Here is a 13,991-nt window from a genome sequence, read left to right as displayed (position 1 = left end):
CGTAGACATACGAGATCCTGGTTATATTTGCTTCTTCGCTATTGGCAATACTTTAAACTGACGTGTACATACTGCATTTCTGTTGAATAAAAAATTGTTCGTTTGGCGCCATTTGCGCCTCTGTTATTTCATGCAATTCAAATAAGAGGTTTCGTGAAGTTTCTTGGAAAGTGTTAATGTGTTGCAAGCATCAATTTCACATGATTAATTGATATAACTGATTAATTCAGAATAATTATTAAGAGTAACAAATGAGACGACAGTAAATAAATTCGAGCAGAAAGTGAATCATTGACATTTAATATCTTGATAAGAATACGACGTAATACAGTAAGATATAATTTTAAAAACTTATGTTCTTCATCTCATCTAAATCATTATATTCACTTCGATCGGTCTTAAAAAGAATTAGTAACAAAGAACACCAGTTTCCACCATGGATAGGAGAAAATTGAAGCTCAAGGGCAGCTTGCACAGAAATCTGCAGTCAGATAGTCAATCTTCAGAAAGGGCAGATTCCATCATCAGCAGTAAGCAAGCAAGTCTTTGCACAACAAAAGAAAGGAGTGATTCATTTATTGATAGAAGATTGTCAGGCGTCGGATCATCAGCTTTGAAGCCACTAAACAGTCAATCATCAGTAGGGAGTAATTCTTCCATGAAAAGCAGAAAACGAAATTTTTATGAGATTCAAAATGATGCCTCGGAAGAAGAAGATTTGATTGTTAGCCATAAATTATCCAAGACTGCAGTGTCGAGATCGAAGCTGAATAGTCAAGTGTCAATGAACACATCTGTCATGAGCCCAGAGGATACTCGCCCTTCAGAAAATAGTACGCCGATAAAGCGTCGTTATCCATTCACGAACAAATCTAGAGTTGCGAGTCCCAAAATAACAGAGGAGGTTCCCAAAAGAACAGAAGAAGACAGTGATCTTGATGTTTCATTCGACGAACCTACAGTCATCAGGAAGAAACATAAAACTACACAAAATACTAACACTGACGAGGATTCTCCCTTGAAGAAAGGTTCCACGAGTTATAGATCACCTATCAAACCAATCACCAAATCTAACATCTCGCAGAAGAAGCAACACGACACATCTAAAGAACTGTATTCAGCTACAAGATTAGAAAAACGTAAAAGTACTGATAAACTTGTGGAGAAATGCAAAGTCAACAGCGAGGATCGTTCATTCAGGAAGCAAGATGAGCTATGTGTTTTTTCTAATTTTTTACAGAAGTGTGGAATTACATTATCAGTTGATGATGTACATGTACTTAGTAAGTATTTCTACAATATATATTCTATGTTTTATCTAGAAAAAAAAGTAGGTAGAAGATTTGTGAGATTACACTTGCATTTAAATTTCTTTATTTAGATGTTCCTGCATCTGTTGCCAAAAGGAAGATGAACAAGCTATTAAACTCGAAGCAATTCCAAAAAAAAGATATAATTAATACAATAGATAAATATGTTCAAAATGAAGGGAGATTTGAGAGGATGTTAAATGACATGGAATTGTCTGTCGATACCAGAGGTCTCAGTGCTCTAAACAATGTATCTCTGGCAAGGATATTATTAGAATTTACAGAAATTCAAACAGATGTATACAATATCTTTATATCTAAGCTCAATGAATTTGTTCTCTTGGCGTAAGTGCATCACTAAATATAGTATTATCTAAATACAGATTTAATCATGTGATAATAATCGTTGAATGATCATGACATTAAAAAGTGTCATAACTTTTATTAGTAGTAAAGAAATTTTATATAGCTTTCCCTTTTAGAGATACTCCCGAAAAAATACCCTGGGCCATATTATTGCTACATCAGTTTCGTTTTTTGGATACTATAGTCAATGTCGATACGTTAACTACAAATATAGAACAGTTGTTAGAAACGTGTCCACTATGGTTCCAACATGAGCTCATCTTATTCCTGCCAGATATTTTGTCAGACGTTCAGCACCAGAGTATCGCGCAAATTCTGATAAAAATGTTGGAAGAAAATAATGAATTGATAAATGTGATCTTAAACTGCATCACCACCTTTAATCTCAGTGAGGAATGTCTGGAAGAATACAAAATTAAAGTTTTGCAATTGCTAAAGACGAATATGAAAATAAAATTTGTACCGTCCGTTATCAGGTATATTTAACTGACTTTTCCTTTACTTGTGTTTTTGGTAGTAAAATGCCAACAAATAATGACAACTTTTTTGTAACTCTATTGCAGATTTCTTCTCAACGATTCTGTAACACCTGACATTATCAAGCAAACGTTACTTGTACTGCGCAACATAGAGATGCAACCTCTTGCTGGAGACAAAGTTGAAGAGTGCTATAAAAATCAAGTGCAGATAGTTAAAACGCTAAAGATGTGTATGTTGTTGGTTAAAGACGTAGTGCCTGTTGTGTTAGCGCTAATAAAAGATATCAACAAAAATGCAAAGCCCATGGATTTAATCATTCTACTCCTGGTGTTTTCTGGGACAACGAGACAAAAGAGCGCAGAAACTTTATTAAAACAAAACATCCGATGCGGCTTTTACAGGATAAGTTTGCTGCACACATTTTACAATGAGTACAAAGAGGTGTGTACATGTCTTGCAAACGAAAAATTTGCTAGATTGATTTTTATTTAAACGGAACAATACTTGTGCTATTACTTGTATGTGATATTTTCAGGTTGTTCAGGAGTTGCAAACAGCGATATTGCAATTGGCGTCTAAATTATTAAAATCTGAAGAGTGCGTGTTTGTTAATTTTGCAATAGAATGGTTTCGATTGCAGTTCGTCAGCCAAAAAGACATGTTGTTTAAACAGCGTGAGATTGTAGAAAAGATTATTCTTCTCATGGGCAATAACGATCAAACTGTAAAACACGCACTGACTATACTTTGCAAAATGACGGAGAACACGGTTGAGAGAGATTGCTTGATATCTCATTGCAATCACCTGAGAATTCTGCTAGAAAAGATAGATTGCTTTGGACTGGAAGAAGTTGGCACTCTGGGCGATTTATTACATGGATTATGTTTAGCTGACGATGTGACTTCGGAATCGCTACGTGATGATCTGTTCATACTGTTGCAGAAACAGTTGTCTGTTGCTAAGCCGATGTAAGCATGTCACGGAGTTAATAGAATATTTTAATTTATTAAATTTATAAATATGTTGATCCACATATTTCAGCACAAAGTGCAAAGGTGTTATGGCAGCAGTAATGGCGATAAAACATCTAGCAGGAAAGGTTGAGACTTGTGATCAAGCTCTGGAATTATTTAGTATGTTTATTAATTTGTTTTGAAAATCATAGTTTTGCATTATGCGCGATGTAACAAAATATCTTTTGCAGATAAAGTAATGAAAAGCGTGAAGAGTTGTTCTAAATCGCAACCTTTGTTTTATGATCAATTGTCACAAGTAATCGTGCAAACGGAACATATTAATGCAAACTTTTTACAAAAAATTACCAGCTGTATTGAGGATGAATTTATTAATACATATATGACAGATACATTACCATCCAGGTAAATACAATGTGATTCTATATTTTTTTTTAATGTAACTCATGAGATACTTAGAGATTTAAAAAAGTAGATTAATATATTAAATTAAAATTTATATTTGATTTATTCTGTGATTGGGGGGAGTTTCATAAATATAAAGTACTTAAAGTTAATGCAAGTTCAATATCAAATAGATGTAATTTTTATGTTTATCAGTGAAGATTTAGTACCTAAATTTGGGCTAAATAAGGGAACAGGAAACGAGTCAGAAAACTGTGTGCTAAATTTGGGAAATAAAAGAAGTGGTTCAATTGCGCCAGTATTGTTTAGACTTCTCAGAGTGTGTAATATGAGGCTCAGCGTGCATGGGGAATTACAAGCTATAGATGCTCTTCTGGGATGTGAGATACTAATGCCAGGAAACTTTGATATACCGGAACCGCCAATACTGGATCTCATGATATGCAGTATTAATTGGTAAGTATGAGAATTAAATATTATTTTATGATTTATAATGATGTGATTGTGCGAAAAACTAAAAGAAATGTTACAGGTTTAGGGAAATAATCACAGGCTTTGTTACACAGACGGATCTCTTACTGCAAGAACAGATACTAAAACGTCTAGATACTTTGATCGATTTGCAAGGTGAACTAAATGTTTTACTAACATTATGTGATACTAAATATCAGCCACCACCATGTTACTTCCATTACTTCCCATTACCACCATTTGTAAAAATGGAGCACAAAACTACTAAAAAAGGGAAGAAATCTTCGAAAGGAAACAAAGCGAACATTACAATTACGGAGAATGAACCATGGGAAACGGGTTCCATACTGTGCTCTAAAAATCCAGCATACTTTAGGAAGTTTGATGCAAAGGTATAAAAATTTAATGTTTGACATGAATGTATACAAAAAATTTTTATTTCAAAAACGTGAATTAATTTTAAAAATTTTATTTCTAAAAAATTTAACAAAAATGTGTTATGTTGTTTTGTTTAGATAGCTCATCTTTTGGATATCAAAACTGGTTCACAGTCGTCATCGTGTTGCGAAATGCAAGGCATATCGATAAAGCAAGTCTGTTTTCTCACAAGAGAGCTTTTGGCGATATTTGAAAATGAACCTTCTGAGTCTTTCGTGAAAGATTTAATACACCTGTTGCCAAAGATCTGCTCAAAATTGGACGACATCGTCAACCGATTGAGACAAGAAAATAATCACGATTTCAGAGAAGGAGCAAAACTGTTGTTACGCCTTCTGACTAAAATTTTCGATTGGAAAGGATTCTTGAGTGTAACATATAACATCTTGCTGCGTGGTACCGCATTTTTATCAACTGATAATTAAAATGTCTCACATTATTCACACACATGCTACTAATACATCTTTTTAGAGGGATTGCGTACCTTAGCTAGACAAGTTAATGAGGAAAATGCACAGCTGCGTTCTTGCAAGGAACTCGTTGCCGAGTCGTACAAATATTTTGAATCGTTGTCGGATGTTGCTACCGAGATATCATTAGCTACCGCTCTCGTTAACATGTGCCAATCGTTAATGAAACATTCCGAAACCTATACCCAACAGTACAAAGACAAACATGGTGAGTAAGATACACGAACAATACAATCCTATGTTGAGTAGACTCCAAAGTTTTTAAATTCCTTGTTATTACGTTATAACGTTACTGATTTTCCAAGGTAAATAGGCAAGTTAAATTCTTGGCACGGTCAGTAGAAACAACGTTTGCATATTTTCTGATATTATACAAATTCACAGATAATAAATTGTGAAAGTACGCACTATTAACGCGTCAAGGTTCTAACTTGCTCAGTTTTGCAGCTTGAAAGATATAACAGAACCTTCAATTAATAATAATAGTTACTGATTTTATCTTTAGCCAAATTAGCATACGGATTTCTCTGTCTGGAATGGCCCGAGGATAAGCATACCGGTTCTCAATATAAGTTATCTATCAATCAGTTATTAAATAATTGGATGGATAATGAACCGTTACCGTTACAAGTAGTGACATCAATCTTGAAATGGTTGCCAAACGAAGTCTCGGATTTAGAAAATGTGCAGAGCACTTTAACACAAATACCTTCCGTGAACAGGAATATTTTCCATCTGTTGTATAAGAAATTGTTCGATGGTTTGATCAAAGGCATCAATATATCATTGTTAACGGTCAACTCGTAAGTAATAATTCTCCTCTTTTCTTTCTGAGAAAACTTCTCCAAGAAAGCTTATCGTATTTAATTAATTAGTTAAAGTTAATTTTGGAAAATTGATTGAACGTTTTCTAGAGATCCGAAGAGGATAAAGGTATGGCACAGCATTGTTTCAAATGTACAAAAGCTCGTGCAGATTTGCAAAACTTTAAAAACGAAATCTCTCATACAGCTGTTTCTGCGGTACATGCCGCTGTTGATAAAGCAATTTCTAAATGTTGGCATGCCTATACTTGAACATAATTTGAAGTATCAAACGGACGACGTAACTAGCATCCTGAAAATGATGCAAAGTGAGAAACGACAGAAAATATCTGTTAAGATCAAGATTGCGTGTTTATATGGAATACCTTGTATATATTCTCCCTTCATTTTTTAAACACATAATAACGTCATGTATTGTCATCCAGGTGGTACGCGATACTTACATGCTATATGCTGTGATTGCACGGAAAAGAAGAATTTGCCGTTAACTAAATATGTGCCTGCCGCAAAATCTATACTAGAGAGATTAATTTACAGTGTCAAAGGAATGTTGGTCCTTAACGACAGCGCAACAGCCTTTTGGATGGGGAATCTTGTCAATAAGAATTTAGACGGACGTGAAATTCTTTCACAGGTTTTTATCAGTTTGAATCTTATTATTGTAGTGAAAAAAAAGGCGTAGATGAATAGGTAAAATATTATTATTATGTTTTTATAGACATCGTCAGAAGAGACTGCAGTAGACATGAATGCCGTTTCTGAGGAACTCGTAAGTGCGTCATCTGAAATCTTGGATTCTGATTTAAGTGAAGATTTAATGGAGGAAACCGATGATGAAGACAATAATTAATAACGTGTAGTTGACTCGGGGTAAGTTAGGGTAAAATGAATGCATATGATTTAATAAGAAAAAATACTGGATTAAACAATTTCGCACTAATGTTATTATATATTCTCTCTTTTCTTATGTACAATGTACTATCAATTTTTTTTTCATACAAAAACTTGTTCGTTTCGTTACTTCTATTGTTAAGCAAAAATATAAAAATCGAACTCGGATAATCTTCCAAGATAATCTTTATAAGATTTATAATTTCTGAAATTTATAAATCTAAATAAAATTTATATATGCATATAATAACTCTGATTACATAACGCAAATACGTTTTCTATTTTTATTACATGATATTTACAATTTGCATATTCATTTTCATGTTCTTAACATCAATACATATGTATCAACTTATTCTGAAAACTTTGTCGTTTCCATGTAGAATTAGGCATAAGGGTCTCTTCTACGAATGTTACTTGATTTGAACCATCGACCAATAACACAGAATGCGTTCTTGTACCATATTCTGTTCCAGTAATAAAAATCGAACTAAGTTCCTCGTACTGGTTTGGAGATCTTCTCTGTAATTCGGGATCTGGTAGGCATCTGCAGAATGAAATGTTGCATACGAGAACATTTTACATAAATTCAATATTCAGTTATATGAGAACATTTTGCAGAAATTCAATATTTAAGTTTTAAGAAGTTTGAATATCTATGAAAATTATATATTTGAATATATTATAAATTTGACCTTCATACCTTTTCTCCGATTTGAGAAAATTAATAAGTTCGTCGATGAGATTATCTTGTTTCGACGTATTCACATTTTGTACAATATGTCTAAATTCTTCCTTTCCTTTTTCAACTTTCTTATATGGACACTCTATGCCACTATTTCCAACGCCTATAATATTATCATGACACATCTGTGGCCCTGAGGACGTTACGTTGCTACTTAAATAATGTATATCTGCATTACTGAAAAAAATATATAAACAAAATTAAATATATGTGATAAAATACAATAACATAATTTTATAATATAGTTATATATATTGCTAGAGAAAAGAAAGAAAAGGATATAATGAACACTTGAACATTTCACTAGAATATAATATTATTTTATATAATAATTAATATTTATTAATACATACTTCAAGTCTAGCAAAACCAAACAATAAGGATTGTAAGGTTGTCCATTACTATTTTCTGCGTGCAATTTGTTCAAATATGGTTCCATGGAATCATTAGAAATAACAAAGTTGCTTATCAAGGAACCGCGACCCTTTTTTGGTAAATTTGTTTTACCTTCTGGCATAACTAGATTCAAGATTACAGCAGCTTTTCCTTTCATCGACAAAGCCAACCAGGTTCCTCCTTCCTTACCAGGTTCCATGTCAATGCCTGATATGATAATAATTTTATAAGTAATTTAAGTTTGTTTAAATTAAATTTGTTTCTTATTCATTTTAATTTTATTGTTATGGCTTCTATTACATTACATTTAATTTTATTTCTATTTTCATTGTAAACTATGTGAGATCACCAAAAATATCTCGTAAATCAAGTAATATCAAAATTGTTTATTATATTGATAATAATGATGTTCAATCACTTTCAGAGGCAAGCTATTCATATTTTTGTACCTCCCAAACATTCAGGATGTTTCTCCCAGTAGTGAGCCGCTGACGCAGGACGTCTGTATGCTTCATCTCGATTCGATGCCACTATCAATCGATAGGATCCAGCATCAGCATTCGGATTGCGGTAGACAAATAGGATGCACATGGTTGATTAGTATTTGCAATCGCTAGAAAGATACAAACGGCTGCTCTTTATAACCAAAATCTTGTATTTCCTTTATTCTCCGAATCTGTGATAACGCGTTATCAGATATCTCATAAATTACGATGTTATATTTTGTTTACAAAACCTCTGACGATGATGATGCATAACGCTCGCGGTGCCAGCGTGCCAAAAATACTTGCTCACGATCTACGCATAACGGGATAAGCCACGTCTTTGACGCATTTCGTAGACTTGAATACATTATTACAAATTTACATATATAGATAAATATATTTTCCTATATCGCTCATGGTAAGTGCTAAGTAGCGATTGAACGCATCTGAAAGAGCGATGCGCAGTACGTCGACTTCTGTGCACAGGTTTTGCATGTGCACCGTTTGTCGGAGTAAGATCGTTCAGTTGCATTTTTTTACATCTTTTCGCGGGCGAAAATCTGAAACCGTCAATACAGCATCGCCTCGAGCGATTTTTTTCAGATTAAGCATAGATACGATCGCACACAAGACGCGCGTATAACGATTGCGGAATTTGCGAAGCTCAATTTCCGGGATGCTGCAGATGGCGCTTCCCGCGAAAAGAGATGCCGCTGTCTAGCTTCTCCTTGTCGCGTATCCGGTTCAATTTAAATCCCGAGAATGGCAAGGGGTGCAGCTAAAACGAACGGACCTACGGCGAAACGATAGAATTTTCTATCGCAAGCAGGGAGGAAGAAAGGAAATACACTACTGGCACTTGGCGTTCTGGCGGTATATACGAATCGATAGTTCAGCGGATGAAAATAGAAGCACCACTCACGAGTAATAGAAGTAGACTGACGGCGGTCGGAGCCGACACTCGCAGATATAGTCCAGACTTGGCTACGCTATCGCTGAATATGGCATTTAGCGAGTGAACATGAAACGGACGCATCTGATGTCTCGTGACGCTAGATGATAATTGCACCACGGTCGCTAATGCCCTTAACCTTCCGTCATAGACTTTGTCCTGCGCTGCATGAATCATCACGTATCTTCATAGTTGCTCACGTGTTTAATGAGTTACAAGCGTCACAGGTAAGTGGCAGCAATAATCCTTTGCACTTTGACCGACACGATGCTTAATGACTGAACGAGACCGTAAAGTGTAAAGCAACGCGGATCTTCGATGCTGTATCAGTTACCGCTGTATCATTGTTATTATTATTTTCATGATTTACAAGAAATATGATTCGCAAACACGATTGCTGGAATTATTTAATTTTCTATGTGATTATCTAAGAGATGGATGCTTTTATATTATTCAACTTTGTGTCATTAAAGCAGGGTCCACGTTATTGAACCGTGTCAAGTGCCAAAGTTGATGTTGACCCTACTCGATCAGAGACTTCAGTATTTTGTTCTGTTCTAAGCATCAAGTGTTTTCTATCTGAAAATATTTTGTCTCATAGGCGAATACTATTTCTTGCTGTTTTACATTGACAATAGGATTCTTGCGTCGCGTATTTGTTGCACTTAATCGCAATGCAAGCTATTTCTCTTACAGATATGTCGGAGCATGTGGAATTGCAACATTTAGTCGACGGTGATGTAGAGAGCAACTCAACGAATCATAAAAGAAAGTTCTCTACTTTACTATGTAAATCGTGTCCCTATCTGGGCCTGGTATTAGCGACACTCTCGTCTCTGTTCTTCTCATTATGCAGCGTTATTGTTAAAAGTCTGGTAGAGGTGAATCCTGTAGAACTGGCCATCTTCCGATTTCTGGGGGTGCTGTTGCCAGCCATACCAATTGTGATTTACAAGGGTGAACATCCTTTTCCAAAGGGGCGTAGACTAATACTTATCCTAAGAAGTTTCATCGGTACGACGGGACTTATGTTGAGCTTTTACGCGTTCAGGCACATGCCGCTGGCTGATGCCTCTGTTGTTGTGTTTTCCGTTCCTGTGTTCGTCGCGATATTCGCACGGATATTTCTGAAAGAGCCGTGCGGACTATTCAACGTTGTTACCGTGTGCTTGACACTGATTGGCGTGATCTTAATAACGCGACCGCCACTGATCTTTGGTCACACCGTGGAATCTCTTTCGGACGGGGATATTAACCCGGGGCATGCGGACCTGTGGGGAGCCGTGGCTGCTTTCTCGGCTACGCTATTTGGCGCGAATGCGTACGTCTTACTACGCGCACTGAAAGGTCTTCACTTCTCCGTTATAATGACAAATTTCGGATCATTTGCCTTAGTACAGACTACACTTATATCGTGGGCTATCGGTGCGTTATGCTTACCGCGCTGTGGTACAGATAGACTTTTGGTTGTGGCGCTCGCACTGTTTAGTTTCGCAGGCCAGATCCTGCTGACTTTAGCTCTTCAGATGGAACAAGCCGGTCCAGTGGCCATAGCAAGATCCACGGACATTGTCTTTGCATTTTTTTGGCAGGTGTTATTTTTTAATGAGATACCAAATCGATATTCAGTAGGGGGTGCTATACTAGTCACGAGTTCAGTTTTGTTAACGGGTCTTAGAAAGTGGGCTCTTTCATTGCCTGAAACATCTAATATTAAAAAGTCTCTCGGAATCTTGATGATATAGAAGAGACAGGATTATTTTTGAGACAGGAAATGAAAGAAAACTAAAGTAAATTGGGCTACGAAAAATATGGTGAGAAAGAAATTATATGTAAGAGAACATGTAATGATAAATTTAAATGTTTTGAATGATGCGTTTTGCGAGTTTACATATTTAAAGATTTAGTAGCATATTATGAATAAATTTTGTTGTTTTAACATGGAGGATGTACTTATATAGAAAGATATTATTTTTTAAATAATTTTACACTTGTTTTACTTAAAATTTATAGTGAAATGACTTGAACTTCTGATTCCTTCGTAATAACATTAAATTAAGATCAACGAGAAGAGAGTTAGGAGCTTTAATTTAATTTAACTGTTTTCGATTTGAAGTCTTCGACGCGCGTTTCAATATTTATCATTAAATTATCTGAAGAATCTGCCAAATGTTATAATAATAATTCACACAATATCCTCCATTGGTAGCTAAAATTTATAAATCTGTTTCAGCATAATTTATAATTTATTAATTAATACAATATTTATTTGTTATATATTGCGATATTTTATTCTTAATTTACTTTAAAATCAAGAAAAGAATTTGAAGCAACTCAATTCTAGTCTAATCAGTATTACTTATAAATTGGTATCATAGTTAAAAAATCATTTTATCAAATAATAATGAAAAGTCATTGCAATATATTAGTATTACAATATATTAGTCATACATTACGATTGTATCACTAAAACTGATCTATAGCCAAAGAAGAGAAAAAGACAAATTTTATAGATTAAACAAAATTTATTATTTACAAATTCGAAAATTTATTCGATGCTTTACTACTATTCGTAACCACAAGATTGTGTATGCGCGCGCGTGTAATGTAATCATATAATGATAATGTTAAATATAATATTGTATAAGAATTTAGTATTTTCTTATGCTAATTAAATATTTGACAACGCACAATAAAATAGCTCATTCTTGGTTCTATAAGAATATGACAATTTTTTGTGTGTATTTACATATATGTACTGAAATTATCGAAAGAATATTGTGTAGCATTGTCTAAAATCTACTAAAGATCTTCAAGATATAGACAAATAAATAAGTAAATAAATATGCACATTTATTTATTTACTTATTATCCATTTAACAAATGTATTAATTTGTTATATAGTTTATGCACACACGTGTATATTGAATTGCGATAGTTTTTAGTTATAAGAATTTTAATGCTTCCGATATATTCTCTAGCAAATTTGTAGTTAGGGTATTATATTTAATACTAATTACTTATTCATATGCTATAAATAATAAATATAGCAATATTTATTAAAATATACAGTTACGGTTATTGATGATGTTCTAGATTCGCACAATGCGGAATGTACATAAATCGCCCCTTAGATTTTGCAAAAAACTTTACTTGCACAAGCTTAATTCGCATCGATCATGTATTATGATTACGATGATTTACACATATATTTTTATGTATATATGTGTAACACGTAGCATATAGATCGTAAGATATATTTCAGTGCCTTATATTCGTGTTTCGGAAATATTTTCTGCGTAAAAGTAACTTGTGCTGTTTCTGTATATTTATTCATTTAAAACTAAGATCCTAGAAAGACTGTCTTTAGCCTCTGTATGCGTGCATATGCACGTGTAAATAAAACAATTTTATTTTTTCGTTATTAGTAGGCAATTAAACGCATTACAGTGTAAAGTACTTAGACGAATAGTTAAATTAAGAAGATAAATTCTTTAATCTCTTGCGGCAGCTTTATTTGAAGTTTAGCCGATATTATATCGAATAAGATTCAAGGCGATGGCTAATCCTTCCCTAATTAATTAAAATAGATACACGTTTTTCTAATGAAAGATGGGCGAGAGAAATGTATATCATGAATATGAAGAATAAATTGCGCTAATCAGTTACGAATAAATCTTCTAGTTCCTTCAATAACGCAAATAATAAAATAATGTAAAACAGAAGTGTATTCTCATTACAGAAATGTAACACAATGGCATGTTACAATAAGAAACCACAATTGCGAATGTAATAACATAGTAAAGCCACATGATGAGGCTGTGTGAAACTGAAGAGAAGTTGATATTTATTTATAAAATAATTATGATCCAGAAAATTACATTGATTACTTATAGGTCACAGATATGCACAGTATATATGCAATAGATACACAAAAAGACACGATCGTGTCTTATAAAATTTTTACCTGTAAAATTTGTTTACAGGATTCTATCGTTCCGAGCTTTCAAATATATTGGATCAATAATATTGCGAGTTCAATTTTATATAAATAATATTTTATATAAATATGAATACGAGTATGCGTGCATATGTAAATAAAACACGTTTCTATGTTTCATAAGAATTTAATAAAACATAATATTATTACCAACTATATCTTGAAAACAACATAAAACTTCCATATATAGCATATATGCTTTTCTCGTAAAACTGCGATTCTTGGAAACGATGTAATATATTAAAAAAGTAATCTGTAAAAGCAAGCATTTGAATAAACTTTAGTTGAAATTAATACATACTTAAATACTATGTGTTCTTTATTTATATAATTAATATATTTTAAACATAAATTGCAAGCGAAAAATAATTATCTTTGTTCATTACAATTTTAGGAGTATAGTTAGGATGTGCTTAGAAAATGGCCAAAGATGCTCCGTATTAATATTTATTAAAATATATCTTTTGTAACACAACAACGATATGCTTTTCAACTACATCTTTTATAATACTATATAATAACTATTATGTTACAGCAATATAAATCTTGATAATTGTGAAAAATATATAATATAATGTAATATTTGTGTGTGATCAACTTTGTATTTTTTTAATTTCTTGTTTCTAATTCAAGAAAATCTTTTTTACACAATATACATGTAATGCTTGCGCATTGACATGCTGGTATTCATAGGATAATATCGTACATAAGTCGTACGCAAATCGATACATGTCGCAAATCGATGTACATGTGTGTTAGTAAATCCTTATGCCTTCTCAAGGG

General features: G+C 33.5%; 3 protein-coding genes across 4 annotated transcripts; 2 read left to right on the top strand and 1 right to left on the bottom strand.

Moving 5' to 3' along the window:
• The first annotated feature begins 20 nt into the window (after nt 1–20).
• LOC105280308 (Fanconi anemia group D2 protein homolog) lies at nt 21–6,871 on the top strand. Its single transcript, XM_011340748.2, has 15 exons — nt 21–1,283; nt 1,382–1,655; nt 1,793–2,152; nt 2,240–2,597; nt 2,692–3,125; nt 3,199–3,290; nt 3,362–3,536; nt 3,732–3,992; nt 4,069–4,399; nt 4,523–4,841; nt 4,917–5,123; nt 5,421–5,718; nt 5,830–6,047; nt 6,165–6,373; nt 6,458–6,871. The coding sequence occupies exons 1-15, from the start codon at nt 437–439 to the stop codon at nt 6,587–6,589; spliced, it is 4,515 nt and encodes a 1,504-aa protein (XP_011339050.1). The 5' UTR covers nt 21–436; the 3' UTR covers nt 6,590–6,871.
• Nucleotides 6,872–6,900: 29 nt separating this feature from the next.
• LOC105280309 (transport and Golgi organization protein 2 homolog) lies at nt 6,901–9,266 on the bottom strand. 2 transcript variants are annotated; one of them, XM_011340751.1, is made up of 5 exons: nt 9,179–9,266; nt 8,221–8,384; nt 7,729–7,978; nt 7,334–7,552; nt 6,901–7,177 (listed from the first exon to the last, which is right to left on the bottom strand). In XM_011340751.1, the coding sequence occupies exons 2-5, from the start codon at nt 8,360–8,362 to the stop codon at nt 6,964–6,966; spliced, it is 825 nt and encodes a 274-aa protein (XP_011339053.1). In that variant the 5' UTR covers nt 8,363–8,384; nt 9,179–9,266; the 3' UTR covers nt 6,901–6,963. The 2 variants fall into 2 exon arrangements, with proteins under 2 accessions (XP_011339053.1, XP_011339052.1); XM_011340750.3 differs by lacking the exon at nt 9,179–9,266 and adding an exon at nt 8,508–8,942.
• A 37-nt stretch (nt 9,267–9,303) lies between these two features.
• LOC105280306 (solute carrier family 35 member G1) lies at nt 9,304–13,492 on the top strand. Its single transcript, XM_011340746.3, has 2 exons — nt 9,304–9,435; nt 9,905–13,492. The coding sequence occupies exon 2, from the start codon at nt 9,907–9,909 to the stop codon at nt 10,951–10,953; it is 1,047 nt and encodes a 348-aa protein (XP_011339048.1). The 5' UTR covers nt 9,304–9,435; nt 9,905–9,906; the 3' UTR covers nt 10,954–13,492.
• Nucleotides 13,493–13,991: the final 499 nt, after the last annotated feature.

The sequence above is a fragment of the Ooceraea biroi genome, chromosome 1 (assembly GCF_003672135.1).
Source record: "Ooceraea biroi isolate clonal line C1 chromosome 1, Obir_v5.4, whole genome shotgun sequence".
Taxonomy (NCBI): Eukaryota; Metazoa; Arthropoda; class Insecta; order Hymenoptera; family Formicidae; genus Ooceraea; species Ooceraea biroi.
Note: the sequence above shows the minus strand (reverse complement) of the source record. Positions and strands in the feature narration are given on the sequence as shown.

What these genes read in the sequence shown, in the direction of transcription:
- LOC105280309 (XM_011340751.1), bottom strand. Translation starts at nt 8,362, where the DNA reads ATGTGCATCCTATTTGTCTACCGCAATCCGAATGCTGATGCTGGATCC. An exon ending in ACATCCTGAATGTTTGGGAG is followed by an intron (nt 7,979 to 8,220) that starts GTACAAAAATAT and finishes TTATCATATCAG; the next exon opens with GCATTGACATGGAACCTGGT. An exon ending in TTTCTCAAATCGGAGAAAAG is followed by an intron (nt 7,178 to 7,333) that starts GTATGAAGGTCA and finishes TTCATTCTGCAG; the next exon opens with ATGCCTACCAGATCCCGAAT.
- LOC105280306 (XM_011340746.3), top strand. Translation starts at nt 9,907, where the DNA reads ATGTCGGAGCATGTGGAATTGCAACATTTAGTCGACGGTGATGTAGAG.
- LOC105280308 (XM_011340748.2), top strand. Translation starts at nt 437, where the DNA reads ATGGATAGGAGAAAATTGAAGCTCAAGGGCAGCTTGCACAGAAATCTG. An exon ending in ACAGTACAAAGACAAACATG is followed by an intron (nt 5,124 to 5,420) that starts GTGAGTAAGATA and finishes TTTTATCTTTAG; the next exon opens with CCAAATTAGCATACGGATTT. An exon ending in GACGTGAAATTCTTTCACAG is followed by an intron (nt 6,374 to 6,457) that starts GTTTTTATCAGT and finishes ATGTTTTTATAG; the next exon opens with ACATCGTCAGAAGAGACTGC.